A 20254-nucleotide genomic window follows, 5' to 3' on the forward strand; every position below is an offset into this window, starting at 1 on the left:
TTAGTCATTGACTAAGCTCTCCCCAGTTTGGCTGGGAAGCTCCTTACTGCTTTGATAACCAAGTGTGAAGATGACTAGCCATTCATTGTGCAGAGACAATGCTATATGAAAACTTTACTTTTCCTTTTGGACATGAAGACTTTTTTCTTAGCTCCCTTGCATCTAAGTAGACCAGATGGCTGTGAGCCTCCACCTCAACCCAGCAGCACCCACTGGGCTATAGCAAGACAACAGGTCACAGAAGCCCATGAGGGGACATGTACTCAGATCCCCTATTATACCTTGCCTTTTTCCTTCTGAAGAACAAGCCCACACAACTCTTCCACTCCTATCCTCTTTTCTTGGTCTCTTTTTCCATTTTCCTTCATTTCTTTAAAAAGGAGAGCAAAGCCATTTCAGCTGAGAGGCTGGGGCCACGGTCCACATGGAGTTTGGTTGCAGGGGTGTGGCACCCTTTCCTGCCAGAAAAAGAGAGGGGTAGAATTGATGTAGATCACATCAATACCTGGACTAGCAGAAATAAATCCTACTTAGTTTCCCACTGTAACTGAGAGTGGAGATATCCCCAAGATTGTCGTGGGAGGGCGTACACATCTATAGGGAAGCTTGGAGTAACGATGGAGTTTAAATAAAACACAAAGAAACTCTGGGGCATCTGGCTGGTATGCTCAAAACTGGGAATGTGGCACCAGTTGTTTTGTGTTTGAGGCTAGTCTAGTCTATTTATATGATTACAGGGCTTGGAGAAGTTTATGAAAAGTAATCCTGCCATGTAGAATTTCCTAGTTATGATGGCCTCAACTGAATGTTATTGTTTAAGTACTAAATTAGATCAAAGGTTGAGCATCTGATGTTGGTTACATTTTACCTGCTCATTTGGAGGAGTAAGGTGGAAGAGAAAGGCTGTGAGGGCTGGTCTACACAAGGAGATTTTATTTCCTAAAATGTTTTGTTGCAAATGATGGTGCACCTGTGACAAGCTGGCTGTGGTCAGGGTGGAAACAGGAAGAGAAACGACACTTAACCTATGACTTCTAAATAGTCAGGGCTAAGCTAGACCGGAGTTGGGCTTTTCTTTGAGTTTACAAAGCACGTCTCTAATGATGTTTTATACCTTTTTCTTTCACTAGTCTTCAAGCTGTTGAAACATTTTTTTCAATTACTTGTCATTTGCTGGTGTTTTGTCTAGGTGAATCATCATGAAAACTAAGTAGAGAAAAAAACAAACACCCCAGTCATCAGAGCAAGAATATTTCAGAACTGTCCATATTTAGTCATTGACTAAGCTCTTATTGAATACAGCTTTACGGAGAGTGATGAGATTACAAAATAACACGACCTACATTTTAGTTTGTTGTTCCTTATATAGTACCAGAATGTTTTAAGCAAACAAAGAAACTTTTTTGCCAAAGTTTGCTGAATAAATAAAAAGTTTTTAAAGAATATCTAAGAGAAGTAATTTATTTCAAATTCCCTGAGAGGGCAAATTAAATGGTCTTTACCCAGTGAATGTGCTGGAGGGTAAATCTTTATTATTTTAGAGAGTTTAGTTCTTTAGCAATAGAGAGAGGACTGTTTGGAAAATTATTCTGTAGGTTTTATTGACATGAAAAGAAATACTGAAAAGTAATTCCTTTTAATGCTGCCTTTGCTGGAGAACATATTCATCAGTGGCTGGAATAGGGATCTAACTCATTGAGAGATTACATAAATTCATCTGGTTGTAACTAAGGGAAAAAAATTAATGAGGTGATTTGAGTTTCTTTCATCTAGTAACTTGGATGAATTCTGAAGAGACTTGGCCAGGATAACCAGCAAAAATATAAAATAAAATAATTGACCTTTTAGCATGTGCATATTTCCTGGTAAACCTCTATTTTCGTGCATGTTTGTAAAATACACTTATTGTAACTGCTGCTCTACCTTAAATCATAGAACCATTCAGTACTCACTTTCTTATGAGCTTATGAGTGAGTACTCAATTATACCTCCTCACTCATAACACTCCACTACCATTTAATCATATTTTAAAATTATACAAATCTGTACCATCACTCACCTTCTATTCAAAACCATTCTTATAACATAGGAAGTAAAAATAAAGTTCATTCAGTGCACTGAAAGCAGCCAGTGCATCAGGGATGACAACTTGGCACCAGAACCTAACTAAAAATGGACAAACTATGTTAAAGTTTGGCTTCCTGGAGACTTTCTCAGCAGGTCTCTGGCCCATTCAGAAAAAGAGAGCTTGAATTTTATTATTTCAGCTGCTGGGTAACATGCTATTTCTCTGATACGTTGAACTGATGCTTTATTTGATTACAGGACTCAGACATTACAAAAATAACAAGTCCTTTTCTTTAACAAAAAATAAAAGGAAGTATATGCTTGGATCCTAAGACTTGGGAGTGTAATTGAATATAAGCTTAAAACATACTAAAAATTTTCCACTTGGAAAATCTGGAGAAACAAGGTTTCTAGGAGCTACTACTTCAATAGTTGGTTTAACAAATATGTTTCCCTTATACATGAAAAAGGACACACATTACTTTGATTCTGCATACTTTTATATATTTAAATTGGCAATGCAAGATGTTCCAGGATATGGAACTTTCACCAACCCTTATGTTCCATACTCCTCACCATCGTGTTATGTCAGAGATTCTGATATTCTGAATTCATATTGGTCTTTATTTTCCTAACCGTTGAAGCAGAAGGTAGAACAGCAATGCACCCAGGAATCTGGTAAGCTCAAATATGTGGTTTTCTGAGTCTTTAAACACTTCAGAAAATAAATGATGATTTCAAATGATTTATCCAGCTCTAACATGTCTCCAGTTTCATCTCTAGAAAGCCATTGCCATGTTTTTGCACAACTTATTTTATCAAGCTTTGATAGACGAAAAACCCTCTAGTTTCAGTATCTCTTCTCAGTATTCCATCATGTAATGTTAATTGGTTGATTCTCATTTATTTCAAGCCCTAGGTCCTCCTCTTCATATAATACTTCTAAAACATCAATGGGAACACATCTATTAGTATGCATCAAGGAATTATGTCTATTTGCCCACTTATGATCTGTAATCCACAAGAAGACACATTTTTCTCTAAAAATTAGCCATACACTATACGCTTCTCAGTTGTATGAGTATGTACATATACTCACATATACATACACCAAGGTAATATACCACATCCTCATATAGTAAGGTAAAAGATTCTTTGTGTGTGATAAGGAAACAGCCTAGTGTTTTTACATTAGTAATGCCTTGTTCTAAATTTACAGCGTTGGTAGCCCTTACTTGAGTGTTACCATTACATACTCAGAGGTTAAACTTTTCATAAGGGGCAATGATATAAAATTGTTCCACAAAGGGTACTATATGAACCACTTTTCACAGTTCAAATAAAATATTTTAGAAATAAATATCATAACTCTAGCAATAACCTGTCTACACAAGGTGGAGAGGATGAGATTAATGAAAACCAAATTATATTTCCATATATCTCATGTTCAATTTCTAAATATCTTGTTTTATTTTTCAAAATCCAATTGCACATAACCCATGATTGATAGGCCACTTCCTCTCCAAAACAGTCAAAGAATAAAGTAATAAATTATAAGAAAGGAAAATATATATCATTTACTACAGTCATTCCCTTTCCCCAAAACTTGGCAAAGATGTAAGAAAAATGCTATCAAGTGGATACACTTTGATTTATAAAGTTAATTTGGAGCAGATGAAATTAATAAAAATAGGACAGAATTAGCATATATTTTTATATATGTGAGATGCATATTTGATTTTTACTTAAGAAATCAGGAAGATCCATATGAAATGGGAAACAATGGCATTTACCAACAGGAGAACCCTTTCATCCAGTTTCTGCCAAACCTACAAATTCCAAATATTTCTTTCATTATTGTCACATAATGACAATAATGGGGGCAAATTGAATTACTGTTCTTGGTTGTACAAACTTCAGGCTATCTAAGCTTCAGGCTAATGGTCCTTAGGGACATAGTTTTATTTGGTGATCTTCCCAGGGCATACATTAGGGCCAAGGCTTCCTTTCAACAGATTGGTGTAGCCTTTAGGGTGAGGGTAAGGCTCCCAGGGTACTTGAAATTCTTCTTGAATAGAGGACAAGGGATAAAATGCAAATACTTCTAGTTTAAACAACCAAATGACTCAAATTTACACCATAAATTAAATGACTAATATCGATTCCTTCATTGAGAGCAGGATTATGGCAGAAAATACGCTGGGGCCTGAGGTATGGAGGAAGAGGAATTTTGGCTAACACAAAGGTTATTAACTGCAGTCCCTGGGTGGAATCCCTATTCCTTTTCAGTCAGATTTTGTTTTAAGCTTTATTACATTGTCATGGGATATCTTTCAAAATCCTTTACTCAATCAAGTATGGGGGGGAATTGCGTTAAAATACAGAATTAAATCTTAAGTCTTTACGGATATCGATGATTTTCATTTTTAAATAAAATCTATACGAATACCTTCAACTTCGTTAAGAAAAAAGGAGAGAGGAAAATAAACTTTTGAACACGAAATCACTTACATAAACCTCAAGTGTACTAACGTGTGGAGGAAAAAAAATCTCAAATGTGGGTGTAACCGCTATACTTTCGGGAAACGTGCCGCCTTGGAAGAGTGCCTGTAACGAATTCCGTCTGCCACCCAGTGGCCACTGAAATAAATTTCTTTTGTTGGCTATGGCTCTGGATTTTGCTAAGAAAAAAAAAAAAAAAAAAAAAAAAAAAGAAGACACAGAGGTAGATTATGCCATACCAGGAATTTAAAGCCATCAAGACATGTGCCTCGACATGTTTTACCATACGATCAGTGTAGTAAATGCTAAATATTTTCCTTTTCGCGAACTCAAAGGTTAACCACGTGGCTCTATAAATAAATAACGTGTTCTTCCGGCGTCCCTGCGTCTACCTGGGCTCAAATACTGACTGGCACGGAAGACACCGAACTGGCCCGGGATTCCCGAGTCACGCTGTTGGGCATCGAGAGGGTGCAGCAGGACACGCCGACGGTGGCCTCGGGTAGCTCGTCGTCCTCCGTCCACTCGTTGAGCTCGGGGCTGAAGCACTGGATGCACTTCTTATACTTCTTCTCGCCCTCGTTCCAGCCCCCTACCAGGTAGGCGCGGCCGTGCAGCGCCGAGGCGCCCGCAGTGCTCACTCCCACCTGCAGCGGCGCCGCGTAGCTCCACTGGCCGGTCGCGGGGCTGTAGCACTCCACTGTCAGCACGTCCACGCGCTCCCCGCGCGGCCCCACCTGGCTGCCGCCCATCACGTACACTCTGTCGCCCAGCGTGACCGCGCAGTGCCAGCCCCGGGGTGTGCTCAGGCTCGGCAGCTCCTGCCACGAGTCGCTGGCCGGGTCGTAGGCGCACACCGAGCGCGAGTAGGCGTTGGCGATGTAGCCGCCGGTCAGCAGCACGCGGCCGTCGGCGACCGCGCCGGCGTGGCAGCAGCGCGCCACCTCCAGGGGCGTCTTCGGTTGCCACTGATTGGTGGAGGGCACGTAGCACTCCAGCGAGGCCAGGCTGCCTTCTGCGTTGCGGCCGCCCGCGGCGTACAGAAGCCCGTTGAACACGCTCAGGCTGAAGTGCGTGCGCTTCTGGTTCATGCTGGCCAGGTGTATCCAGGTGTTGAAGCGCGGATCGTACCTGGAAATGGCAGAGGAGGCGTGACAGCCTTGGCGGCGGCAGCTGGGAAACCCCTGTTACTCTGCAAACCACGCTCCTTACCTGGAGGCTGGCGTTTCTCGCTCAGCCAGTAAAAATGTGTGACACTTGGAAAAGGCAAAGCCGGCATTGACTTCCCCTCGCCCCCTCCCCTCCCCCGTTTATAAGATCACTCCCTTTATGGGGCCACTTGGAGAAGAGCCCAGAGACTGAATCTTTCAGTCCTTCTTTCCTCCATATTCAAATATCTATCATCCAGTGGGATTTATGAGATGTGGCTTTTGTGGCGATCAGAGGTGGGCACCGCCATATTAAAGTCAATTCTGCATATCTTCAGATGCTATCCATTTCTAACTGCCTCTCACTGTTTAAGATACAAATTGACTGACTGGATTTCTCCACTCCTCACAAACCCCTTATTCCTACACCTATCCTGGCCATTGCGACAGTAAAGCCAAGCCACTCCACCATGTCTTCTCTTGTCTGTTAGATTGAGATCAATGGAATACATGCCTAAAAGCATCAACAAAGGCTTAACTTCCTACACTCTTCTATTTTTCAGCACTTATAAAGAAGACTTTTTAGTTTAGGGATAAATATATATATATATATATATATATATTTTCAGTGCTTGGAACTATCCATGCGTAAGCATTGAAATTGATTTCGACTTGAGTACTAACAGGTGTCTTTTCAGCAGAAAGAAAACAAGCATAGTGAACTGATCCTGTCCTGTAGTTTAGAAGTATTGTAAATACAGAACTCACTCCTTCAGTCTGATGTTTATCTTTGTCCCATTTAACTCCCAAATTAAACAACTATAGTTACAAATTAAACACTGAAAATTAGTTAATTGGGTTATTTTAAATGCATACACACAATGGAATAATAAAGAATATTTTTCATGAAATACTACACACATTTTCAGATCTTGCTCATTAGTTATGTTTGACTTTATACTACTACCATGACATAAGCATGACTTTCTGAACATTTTATATAAATGGAAGTTTAATTTTTATCATAAATATATAAAATAATATGGGATTTGAATTCCATTTTTGAAGGATGTGTTATGCTTTTACTCTTTCTATATGTGTCAAAAATACACATTTTCTGTTATTCAGTTTTCAAATAAGTATTTCAAATTAATTAGCTACCACAATTTTAATGATCTCATTCTATTTGCCAGTTATGAATTTGACAGTTGTCAGTAGCAGTCACTTAAGTTAAATTTTGCATTATTTTATTATTTCTTACTACTTAGTGTTAAAAACTAAATTTGTACATAATTTCTGTCAAAAGTCAGTGTATTGCGAAGAGTACCCAACTAGAAATGAGCAAATGTGAATTGCTGCTTACTGGTGTTATAATTTCGCTAGATATCAGGTTTGTCATATATAAAAACAGAATAATTGTATCTTCCCCGCCCACTTCATAGGCTTGTTTCAGAAATCTATAGTGCATAATATATATGAATGCACTTTATATAATATAAAGTGCTGAACATACATAAGGTGGCATTTTTATTATTGTTGGTTTACTGAGCCAATGATCTAAGCTAATAAGCACGATTTATTTACTTCTACATTAGGGCTATTTCCCTATAATATTGAACCATTTCAGTTCCTAATAAAAGATCAAGTACCTGCAGAAATTGCTGACTGCATGCTTGGCTTGATTTCTTGCATCATTCTGGTCTTCACCACCGGCTACATAAAGAAATCCATCCATCACAGCCACACACTGATTAAAACTTTTGGATGGCATTTCCGTAAGCTTGCTCCATCCATTTTCAGGGTCTCTATACAAGATGTCTCTGCTAAGGGACTTCTCAGTAAGGCCTGGACGTCCCCCAATAGTGACGAGGACTCGGCAGCCACCTCGGATTCTTGTTCGCCTAGATTGCAATGTGTTCTGATGATATGGAAGCAAGTGGTAGTTCATAGCATCTACGAGAAGTTTGTGACAATCAGCATCTTGCATCATTCTTGGTACAGATTGGACATAATTGACCAGGTCTTGTGCGGAGATGGTACCAAAGCGAATATTGCTCAAAAGATCTGCGGCATATTTTATTCTCTTTTGGTCAAATTCTAGCCATTTCATTGCAATCTGGAATGCTACTATCTCAGAAGGCAACTGTAAGTCATCATCTATAAGAAGTTCATTAATTTGTTCAAATGTAAGTTTCATAAACTGATCTGATTCTGCAAATTCAAGGAAGTTATCCCGAATAAATTTCTGTGCTGCTGCTTTTGCATTTTTCAGGGAGTATGTTTCAGCAATATTAACTACATACATGCAATTCTCAACACTCATCTCCCGTATCAGAAAATCACTGCACATCTTTACAAGAGTGTGGATCTGAAGGTAAACAGCAGCAGAAATAATGCTTCCTATTGTATACAAGGAGAGAGTGAGCTTTCCAGTGTAGGCATACGCAATGACAGTGGCCAGGCCTAGCGGTGAGATATCATTGAGATCCACCCTCTGAGTTGATGGGTCTTTTTTTAGGATGTTGTAAAAGTACTCACTGCATGAAGCCATCACTGACTTATGAACATCAAAGGATTTGGTTTTTGTACCAATGACTAAGTCACACAGGAAGTTCTCCTGCCTCATTTTACTTAAACCTTCCAATAGGTTGGGGCCATAAGACGCATCTGTTAGTTCGGAAGAAATGCAGCTAAGGCCATTGCCTCCCTCTAGTAGCCCATTCAAAGCATTCAGTTTGTTTAGGGGGCTATCTTCTAGGATTATAGTCATCTCATTGATATCGCCTTTGTTCTTTTTGACAATCTTCTTTTTGGGTGCCATGTTGGCAAATACACTGTCACAGGCAAGAGCTTGCTAAAGAAAGAAAAAAATGGCATGGTTTTAATTATGCTTTAGACTTTAAAATATTACACTGAGAAACTTTTCTTTTTCATAAGATAATAGTTTATATTAAAATAGATTAATTTTCAAAAATAGATTTAAAGACATATTAAAGTAGATGCACATTTTACAGTTAACTTCAGCATGAAGCATTGAAGACAATTCTAGAACGACTGATGTTATCAAATGAGACCTCTCCATAACTGTATTGCCAAGTGATTATACAAAGAATATGACCACATTTTTTCTCTTTCTTTCTTTCTTTCTTTCTTTCTTTCTTTCTTTCTTTCTTTCTTTCTTTCTTTCTTTCTTTCTTTCCTTCCTTCCTTCCTTCCTTCTTTCTTTCCTTCTTTCTTTCTCTCTTTCTTTCTCTCTCTCTCTCTCTTTTTCTCTTTCTTCTCTCTCTCTCACTCTCTCTCTTTCTCTCTTTCTTTCTTTCTTTTGACAGAGCCTCACTCTGTTGCCCAGGCTGGAATGCACGGGCATGATCTCGGCTCACTGCAACTTCTGCCTCCAGTGTTCAAGTGATTCTCCTGCCTCAGTCTCCCCAGTAGCTGGGACTATACGCGTGTACCACCATGCCCAGCTAATTTTTGTATTTTTAATAGAGATGGGGTTTCACCATGTTGGCCAGGCTGGTCTTGAACTCCTGGCCTCAAGTGATCTTCTTGCCTTGGCCTCCTCCCAAAGTGTTGGGATTACAGATGTGAGCTGCTGCACCCAGCCAACATTTTCTGATTGAGCTATACAGTAGAGTAGTAGTTAAATATAATTTAAAGCACTTAGTTTACTCTCATGAAAAAGTGAATTATAAACACTCTGAAGGTTTTCCTCGGTAAAATACTAAAATTCAGGAATCCATGTGAAATGTAGAAAATATTATGGAAAAATGATTGTATTTGCTGTAGCAATAAAACCTGTTATATTTTAAGAGATATACATACTTGACTCAAATTTAGTGAGACACATATGATAAATACTATAGAATTTTGCCAAAGGATTTAACAGAGAAGGACTCAACATTCCTATATGAAGAGATGATGTCAATTCAGTGAAATTTTAGTTGCTACCTCTATATGATATTTTTTCTTTCTGGCACTTGATAAAATGATTTCAGAGTTTAACTGAGGGAGCGAGTATAAAAGAATATCTAGGAATTTTGTTTAAAAATAAAGAAATCTCTCCAGATGTAACAAATTACAGGAACTAAAAATTTTGGATCAGGAATTTTAAAAAAATTCAGTGGAATAAGATAAGAGGTAGAGAACTATAAATTCAGCAGAACAAAATAAAGGGTAGAAACCCATATATGTATATGCGTGTATGTGTGTGTAGATATATACAGTATATATGTGTGTGCATATTTACATATTTATATAATGTATGTGTGTTTGAGTATATTATGATAAATATGGCACTTAAAAATCAATGAGCAAGAACTTGTAATGATAGCATTAGGTCAATTGATTTCCTACTGTATATATTCACTAAAAAATCTTCCAGATGAATTAAATATCTAAGTAACTTTCACACATACACAAACTTATATAAGACCAGAACAAGCTAAGGTTCTTGTTTTTGTTTTATATCATAGGGAAGGGAAAGCCCTTCTCAGCTGACATAAAATCCAGAAGCCAGAAAAGACTGAAATATCAGAATATAGAAAAAATAAAAACCATGAAACAATAGCAACTCTTTAAGAGGCAAGTATTTTTAACGCCCCCCCCCCTTTTTTTTTTTTTTGAGACAGGGTCTCATTCTATCACCCAGTCTAGAGTGCAATGGTGTGATTTTGGCTCACTGTAGCCTCGATTTCCAGGACTTAAACAATCCTCCCACTTCAGCCTCCTGAATAGCTGGGGCACAGGTGCATGCCACTATATCTTCCTACTTTTTTTTGTAGTTTTTGAAGAGAATAGGTTTCACCATGTTGCCCAGGCTGGTCTGAAACGCCTGGGCTCAAACAATCCACCTGCCTCGGCCTCCCAAAGCCCTATTATTACAGACATGAGCCAACTCACCCAGCCTAATCTGATGATTTCTTTGGTGCAAATACACTTATCATGGCTGATTTCAAGCTAGCAACTGCTTAACAATCAGCTTGCAAAATTTCTGAAAATTAAACAATCAGCTCTTGTGAGCCAGTGCAAGCCAGCTCCAACATAACACTACGGAAAACTTATATCAAAACACGTTTACACTAATTATTCAACAGTTTGCTCTTTTCACTTAGCAGTAACTCATGTATATCTTTCCACAGAACTACATGTATAAATCTACTTCATTCTTTCTAATGGTGCACACTATCACATAGTAAGGGTATATCATACATTGTTCAACCATTAGCCTATTGATAAGCATTTAGGTTTTTAGGTGTTTTACAATTTTTGTCTTTGTCATGTGTGTGTGTGTATGTTTTAAATCCCACTGTAATTTCATCCAGAGGGGTAAAACTCAGCTTTGGCTCTCCTTGAAAGGTTTTCAATTTGATGTCTTGTGTATATGTTTAAGTAATTGTACAGCTCTTCTATTGTATTTGCCCCTGCTCCTATCCACGCAGAGGAAGAGTTGCAGGCAAGCAGAAAATAGAGATGTTTTATTTCTTTTCCAGGGCTTTTGTTTTCTTCTTTAAGTTCCAATTGTCATATTCACATTTATGTTTTTTTACAAGAGAGTAGCACATAGATCCTTCTTCATTCTTTTTGCAAACAATGCAAAATGCATCCTTACCTTGTGAAAATAGATTATGAACCCACTATCATTTTAATGCTCAAACGCATTAACTTATGTATTGAGTGTCTCCTTGTTGGATTTTCTGGGAGAAACTTTTGAATATTTGTCCAGGAAGCAGTTATCAGATATCCATCTCAGTGTGGACAGCGCAGTGCTGGGAATGATGGAGCAGTACAAGATGTAACTTCCATTAGAAAGACGAGACATTGCAAATGCAAAACGTTAGTAAGAAGCTAGGTAAGCGCAGAAGAGTAAGTTTTAGGAGACAAGTCCTGTCTGTGCTTCTGGAACAACTCTTGCAGCCAATTTTTTCATTCATATAAATACAGGGCTTGTAAATGCTCATTGTTTTAGAGGAAATCCTAAGGCTGAAGAGTAATCTGAGTGCCTCAGACTGAAACACTAAATATTCTGTTTATCCATCATTAAGATGTTGTTTCATAAGTAGCATGTAAGGGAAAATTTTAAAATATGAATTACTGATGAAATAGGACACCTACTAAATAAAATGGATTCAGGCCACAGTGCCGGGGCTGGGTCCCAGAGGACACCCCTGGGTTACACTGTGTCATTCTTCAGTTACTAGATCATAGTGAGACCCAGGAGAGGGTAGAAGGATGGGAGGGACTCAGAGAAGCTCAGGGCAGTAGCTGTTTGGCTATTTCAATTTGTTTGATATAAACATAATATTTACAGAGGGATGTTAGTATTTTAGCATATTCTCTGATCCAAATGAAATTAAATTAGAAATTAATAACAATAAGCTATCTAGGAAAACCACTTAGTTTTCAATATTTGAAAATTAAACAATTTCCCTTTGAATAATCCACAAGTCAAAGAAGAACTCACAGGAGAAAGAGAAATTTGATAATATTTCAAATAGAACGACAATGAAAATAAAACACAAATATCAGTTTTACTGCTTACCTGCAGTGTGACTTTTGGTAGATTACCTAGCCTTTTACAGTTTCCATTGACTTATTTCTTAAGAGAAGATGATAACAGTGCCTGTCTCTAGGGTTGTCAATAAAAGCCTAATGAGGAAATGTCTGTAACAGTATTTTGCAGAGTACCTGACAAAAAGTGAGTGTTCAAAAAAATCTGAACCATTTTCATGACAAGCAATAGCCTCTGTCAGTTTTCTTTGGGAATAAAGAAAGGAGCCTGTTTACGCTTTCAAGTGAAGTAAATCAGAAAGCCACCACATCGTGGACAAGCAGTCATGAGGTACAGGAGGCAATATGGGACAGTCACAGTGACTCAGAAAAGAAGTGGCAAACAGTAAGCAAGGGAAGATTTCTGGAACATGTAAATATTTCTATGAGATTCTTTAAAACACCAGGGAGAGAAAAGGAATACATGCAAATGCACAGGCTGAGAAAGTGATTATTTCTATTTTGATAGGTAGGGGTAACCCCAAAAGTTCCAAAAACTTGGGGCATTTGGTTATAGGTTAGGCGAGCAAAACAACAGAGTGCATGGAACAGATTGAATCTGTGTGTCTGTATTTAAGGATTCAAATAAAAAAGCCTATTGTGGTGGGGTAGTGTTAGAATGGGAGATTTTGCTGATAACATGAATATTATTGGGTCCTGGTAGCTGAAGAGTTTTAAAGAGAAGCATGTATAGGAGGGAGAAGGTTATTAGAAGTAGAGGAAGTGTTTCAAGCTGAAGCAATGATCAGCCTGTCGCTGGTATTCAGAGATGGCTGAGGTCATGAGGGAGACAGTTGGGCAGGTAATGTTAGGTCAATACATACAGGATATTAGGTGCCAGGAAGACGTTGAACTTGACAAATTCATATGCATTCTAGAAAGACTAAGAAATCTCCAGGAAAAGAGAGGGCAACTTGAGGCTAGACAAAATAGTGATATCAGTAAAAACTCTCTCTCCACTTTCTTTCTCTTACTTCCTATTGATGGCTTCTTTTTCCTCCCTTGCCTGACCTTCATGCTGCTCCTGGTGTTCCCACTGTTAACCCAACCCTGGCCTGTTCCACTCATAAAAACTTCCATGCCCCTCTTTTTCTTTATATTCTCTTGCCTTATCCTATTTCTCTATGACCCCCTGGATGATACATTAGCTAGTCTGACAAATGAATCCAAGCTAACCGGTTAATGGGCAGATCTACTCTTTTCCCCAGATATACACAGTTTTTGTTTTGTACGTAAGTGTCCTTCTAGACTCACATGCAAATTTCTTTCAGAGTAGCCTTTGTGGAATATATATATATATATATATATATATATATATATATATATAGGCACGCGCACACGCTCACACACACACACACACACACACACACTGACTTGCTGAATACACCACGTGCATTTCAGAAGAATTTGTATTCTGCAATTGTTGGGTGTAATGTTCTATAAATATTAATTAAGTCAGGCAATCAATAATGTCCAGGTAATCTATAACATTATTGATAATGTATAGATAGATGTATACACATATGTATTTGTACTTTTTTTTATTAAGGCTTTAGGGCCTGTGAAATCACTTTTTGGTGATAACTGGCTTATTTAGCTCTCTCTAAAGTGGGGAGAGGGAGAGGAACAGGCAGGAGACCATTTAAGAAACTTGAAATCAGGCAGAGTGTCGTGGCTCACTCCTGTAATCCCAGAACTTTGGGAGGTGGGTGGATCACCTGAGGCCAGGAGTTCAACACCAGCCCGGCCAACATGGCAAAACCCTGTCTCTACCAACAATACAAAAATTAGCTGGGTGTGGTGGCATGCACCTGTAATCCCAGCTACTCAGGAGGCTGAGGCAGGAGACTCACTTGAACTCGGGAGATAGAGGTTGCAGTGGGCTGATATTATACCACTGCACTCCAGCCTGGGCAACAGAATGAGACTCTGTGAAAAAAAAAAAAAAAAAAAAAAAAAAGGGCCGGGCACGGTGGCTCACGTTTGTAATCCCAGCACTTTGGGAGGCCGAGGCGGGTGGATCACAAGGTCAAGAGATTGAGACCATCCTGGTCAACATGGTGAAACCCCGTCTCTACTAAAAATACAAAAACTTAGCTGGGCACAGTGGCGCATGCCTGTAATCCCAGCTACTCAGGAGGCTGAGGCAGGAGAATTGCCTGAACCCAGGAGGCGGAGGTTGCGATGAGCCAAGATCATGCCATTGCACTCCAGCTTGGGTAACAAGAGCGAAACTCCGTCTCAAAAAAAAAAAAAAAAAAAGAAAGAAAGAAAGATGAAGGAAGGAAGGAAGGAAAGAAGGAAGGAAGGAGGGAAGGAAGGGAGAAACTGTTAAAATCAAAGCCTGCAAACAACTTTCTTGGGGCCAAATTTTCCTAGATATGCTCATAAATTCAGTCTTTCTTTAGAGCTACCATAATATCTCATTGCTGAGTCTGCAACTCACAGGTAAGGCTGTCTATCCACCTGCCCAAGTGTTCTCAGTCTGTGCCATGGTCCTCCAATAAGGACACTGCTGCAAACCCTTCAGAGGAACCTGAGGATCAGGGTCATTGCTTTGAAGCTGAGCAAAGCTCTGATGTTGACTTTAGGGCTGCAGAGTTGTTCATTTGTTCCTATGTCCCAATAAATGCTCTGTCTGTGACCCTGCTCCTGTATCTCCCAAAGCCACTGCTTTTCTCAACTTAAGGAGGACTGTAGGCCAGTAAGAATCAATAAGCTGGGAGGCTGAGGTGGGCAGATCAGCCTGGCCAATATTGTGAAACCCTGTCTCTGCTAAAAATACAAAAATTAGCTGGGCATGGTGGCATGTGCCTGCAGTCCTAGCTACTCAGGAGGCAGAAGAATCACTTGAACCTGGGAGGCGGAGGTTGCACTGAGCCGAGATCATGCCTCTGCCCTCTAGCCTGGGTGACAGAGTGAGAGTCCGTCTCAGAAACAAACAAACAAAAAGAATCAATAAACTGCATCTTGTGCTCCAGGCCCTGTTGCAGAAAAGACTAGCTCCATCTTCATGGGGGATCAGAACCCAGAGGCTATGTTCTCATAGGACATGCAGGGAAGGCTTCAACGAACTCTCCAGGCCCCTCACATTGGAGCCTTTCTGGGGAGTACGGACACAAGGCATATCAGACTGGGTGCACAGAAACACATATCCACCCAAACACACAGCATGCCACTTGACCAACCAGGACTTTTCCCAGTCATTTTAAGTTAACTGCAAGGGCAATCTTCAAGGAAAGAAGTCACACAAGGCTGGCAAAGTAATATGTATGTGCAGGAAAGGAATGTGGAAGAATTTAATTCACTTCCATTTACTAATTTGGTCATAGTGCTGGGCTTCGAGGCTGACGGTGTGGGCTAAGAGAAGATGAATAGAGAAAAACAGTATTTTAAACAACGTATTACCCGGTAACCAGGTCACATGTGAACATGTAGTCAGAGCAATTCACACAGGAGCTCTCACTGCGTTTTTCCACAATGATACAAATGGTCACTGTGCACTCCTAGGCCATCGTCAATCATGGTCACAATAGCGGTCAAAATGTGGCAGTGAGGAAGTGGTGTTACAATAATGTGTTGCATATATGTGTTCGTATATAGAGTATAACCTAGATGCCAAGTGATACATTTTGAAAACATTCCATTCTTTTTTATTCTATTTGTATTTTAACTTTATAGTGTTGGAGGAGGATTTTACTTACTCTTTTTAAAAGAAAAACTATCAAATTCTCTCTCTCTTTTTAACAGAGTGAATGTCTTATTGTCAGCTGCTCAGGGCGTCCCCAAACTCGGTAGCCAGGGCCATCAGCCAGGATGTGACTTCTATACCCTAGGGAGGGCTTTGGCTCGGGTTATGGTCTGCATGGCAGGGCATGCATCTTTGCTATAAGTGCATGGTGGCACGTGCCTGTAATCCCAGCTACTCAGGAGGCTGAGGCAGGAGAATTGCCTGAACCCTTGCTAAGCTGCCTGTGGCTTAGGGAGTGTGTGGGAGAGTGTGAAGGCTGTTTTTCCATTTTTCCTAAACCACAATAGGCTTGGTTCTGCCTGGCTACCTACCCAAAAGGCGTCTAACCCATTGCCTTTTGGGATCAAAGGGAGGAAGAACTTTACACACTTCCCCCGGGACTGTTGGTAGCTTGCACTTTTCAGAGTTCCTACCATAGTAGGAGTTCTGGAAGGAGGAGCAGGTTTAGCCATAGCAGCTGAGGTTGTGTAATGGGATGAACAGCTATTTGGAGGCACTGCCAGTCCCTTCCCTTTTGGGTCAAAGAAGAGACTTTGCACAGGATACAAAGGGTTGTAGAAGGTCCCTCTGCTACTAGAGCTATCCTTTCATTCTGTGGAGGAAGCCCAGAGACTTCTCCTTCCCTGGCTATGAACTCCACAGCCTCTCTCCCTCTGCTCCATCTGCTGTCACCTAGAGCAGCCTCTTGACTACCCTGGAAGACCTGCCCTTTAGAAACTAGGCAGAAGGGTAACAGAGACGCAATTCCACACTCCCCTCCCATGCCTGCTGCAGATCCTGGCTCTTGGGCCATTTCTAGTGCCACATATTCAACACCTGATAAGCAGCTGGGCAGAATTACGTAAATCATCACATTTTTCATCATCTTTTTTATTTGCCAAATTTAAGTATAGTAATTCCTAAATATACGTCACCAAGCAGGAATCTGTATTATGCATTTAATGTAAATGGATAGCTCCATTTCCACCTAAAATAACAGCTATATAGATAGCATTTATTATTTAAGGATAAACTATGTGCTGAGCCCTGGGTTAAGTACTTTTACATAATTTTATTTTTTAAATTTAAATATAAATATCCTAAAAGGTAGGTTATATTATGTTCATTTTACAAATGAAGAAGTTAAGAATCAGAAAGAGTAAAAAAAATCGTCCAAGATCACATAAATAAGTGTGCAGTGTGTACCAGAGCAAAAATTCAAACCCATGGAAACCCTATACTGTCTTCTTTAAATCCAGGGTAGGATAAAAACTATAGTAGGTTAAAAGTTAGCTTTTTCTAACATGGGAAAATCGAGACAGTGCAAGCTACAGCTTGTGTTTATAAAATTAAAATGTTTTATATGGAGAACATGAAATGGTTCTTTCTGGTCCCAAACACTGGAATAAAAGTGTTACCTTTTTGAAAGCAAAATAAATTTGTTTGGGGAGACATCCATCCCATGGATTTCTGTCTCCTAATCAGGGTAGTAAGAATGTGGAAATCCAATAGGTTAGGTAAGCCAAATAAATAGGGCCAAGGAGGGCCTGCATACATTTGCTGATCAGATAACCAAGCACTTCCTTTAGAAGTATTAGATTGAATACGAAATTAAAAGCAAATATTTTCAATTTCATGTGGTTCAACTTAGCTATAGGCTGTGCCTAGCTTTTACCTATAAAGTATACAGACTCTATGCCCAAAGTTAACTATAATTCTATTCTCTAAGGCTGGATATAGGACACAAAGACACAGTACAAAAGTTTTTGTTTGGGTGTTGTTGAAAGCTTTAGTAAAATGGCTCTTTCTTTTTCCTAGTGTTTTGTGTGTTGGAGGGAGAGGGAGTTACAAATTGACTTTTAAGACTGATGTCTTTTTGATCATCATAGAACTGAAAACTGGGTTTTGGTATTCATTCTGCTCTAACCACTTGATAGACCTGGGGCAGAACATCCAACCTTTTAGGATTTCAGCTTAATCATTTGTCAAACAAGGAGATCCATTACTTTTTCTTCTATACTATTGCAGAGAATTACGAATATACAGCTTACTTTTGCTGTCAGAATTGTCAAAATCTGTTCCTACACCAATTCTCCCTTTAATATGGCCTTCCATATCTTTAGAATCTACTCATTATCAGTTAGGGATGAACCGACTGAGACAGGGTTTCTTCACATGGGATCTATGTATCTGGGTCTGAACTGCTAGATTTAGCAAATGAAAATACAAGATGTTACGTTACACTTGAATTTCAGATAAACTATGAATCATATTTTAGTATAAGTATGTCCCAGGCAGTGTTGGGGACATACTTATACTAAAAGATGATTTGTGGCTTACCTGAAATTCAAACGTAACTGGGTGACCTGACTTATACCTGGCATTCCTGATCTGGGTTAGGTATCAGGTGAGTCCATGAGTCCTGTGGAATAGTCTGAAACATATTGCGTGCATGTGTTTATGTGTACTTTCCACAGAGTGGGCTCAGCATTTTCATGAGGTCATACCCAAAATAGATCCAGAACCACTGGACTGAGAATAATGCCTCTAAGCAATGGTACATAATCGGACCCTTGTCTGTAAGTGGGAAAGTCCATGTGAAAATATTGCACTTAAATTCTTCTTGGCCCCAAACAGATCCCAGATGAAGTCTCCTAAAGCTGGTTACAGAAAAGTTATTACTTCACATTTAAGGTCATTTTCCTTCCCATGGCCCTGCACCCACGCTTCCTGGGAGACAGTCTACAACAGGGCAAGCTGAAAAGCCATGTGTGCTAAAGTGTCACTGTCAATCTCCTGCCAGTATGAACTGGGATCCCAGAATGTCTTTTTGCCAAAGGGGCGAATCAGCTGCTCCTGCTCCCTGTCCTGGACACATTCCTATCACTGCATCTGTCGGCGCTCATCAGCCCTAACCTCCAGGAATAGAAACCCTCCTGGCTTCTGTCGCTTGCCATTTTAAGTCCAACTTTGGGGACAGTGGGAGGTTTCCTTTTTACCATATACTTCCAACACAATTTTTAATATAAAATGTATGTCAGCATAATGATATGTGCACATTTAAGACAAAAACCTATTTTTAAGCCAAATAACAAATTTGAGTTTTTTTGCAGGAAGGATATTTCTATTTTGTCAATAAGTTATATTTCTGGGAATTCAGAGATGCCTGATTTTTGTGCCTCAAATTTAGATAAAATGGTAACATTTTATCCAAATTGATCAGTACCAAATATTTAAAAGATTTTTGATAAAAATAAAGGTAGAATTCTAAACTTTGTGAACAAAGCCTAAGAATTTGCTTTCCTTCTCCTTCTCTGTAAAGTAGTGAAAGAAAAATATATCTTAAGCTTCAGAGATTGAGAATTTTTGTTAGAAATTACAGGTGGTTTTATGTTTGTAGGGTATCACTCTCATGCATTTCTGTTACTGTGACATTCTCCCAACACATTATATTTCTCAGATTTCAAAAAAATGTTTTTTGCCTCCCAACTTCAGATTAGGGACACTAACCACCTGACCCAGTTGTAGACTCACTTCAGTAAAATAGCTCTACAACCGCAAACACTCAGCCCACCCTCTCCCACCCACACAACCACACACACCCCAGGATCTAGAAGGTAGGAATTGGCGACTAATGGTCCCAGCTCCTTACCCTCCTGGGTGAAGTGGCAGCTCAACTTGAGATGATGAAGTTTTAGCAGGAGACTCCTCTTGGGAAGGGATCTGTGGAGACAGAGAGAGGGAGAAGGAAAATCCGGTGGGGAGCCACCAGCAGCCACCTGACAAGACCCTGCTGCAGCAATTTTTAGAGTGACCCTTTGCCGTCCCACTGGATGAGGCAGGCCGAGCCTGCGCTTTGGCGGGGAGCAGCAGCGAGCTCCCTCCTGTCCGTCTTTGGCCTTCCACTCCCCGGCCGGCCAGCCGGGGGCAGGGGGCGGGGCTCCGGTTGGTGGAGAGGGGTTGGGTTTCTTGACCTGACCAGCTGTTCCAAAAAAGAAAAAAAAAAAAAAGTCAAGAGCTCAGTCAACCTGTGTGAGAGGAAAGAAAATTAACTCGATGGGTGTTTAATTGTTGGAAGCAGGGATTCCAGTAGAGTAAAAAGAAGGGAATGCTGTGAATTAAAAATTAGCTTTTAGAAAGGTAATTAGCCTGGTCACCTATGGTCTTTTGAGAAGACAGTGGTTATAAATAGCCTGTTCTTTACAAGAGAAGCACATGTCTACCAGACATGGTACTTCCTACAGCACCTCACATGTGG

General features: G+C 39.8%; 1 protein-coding gene across 1 annotated transcript; it reads right to left on the reverse strand.

Moving 5' to 3' along the window:
- Positions 1 to 1252: 1252 nt before the first annotated feature.
- On the reverse strand, positions 1253 to 19864 carry KLHL31 (kelch like family member 31). Its single transcript, XM_002746659.6, has 3 exons — positions 19649 to 19864; positions 7367 to 8571; positions 1253 to 5700 (listed from the first exon to the last, which is right to left on the reverse strand). Exons 2-3 carry the CDS (start codon positions 8536 to 8538, stop codon positions 4968 to 4970), a joined length of 1905 nt encoding a protein of 634 aa, XP_002746705.1. The 5' UTR covers positions 8539 to 8571; positions 19649 to 19864; the 3' UTR covers positions 1253 to 4967.
- Between the last annotated feature and the right edge of the window lie 390 nt (positions 19865 to 20254).

This window comes from Callithrix jacchus, chromosome 4, assembly GCF_049354715.1.
Source record: "Callithrix jacchus isolate 240 chromosome 4, calJac240_pri, whole genome shotgun sequence".
Lineage (NCBI taxonomy): Eukaryota > Metazoa > Chordata > Mammalia > Primates > Cebidae > Callithrix > Callithrix jacchus.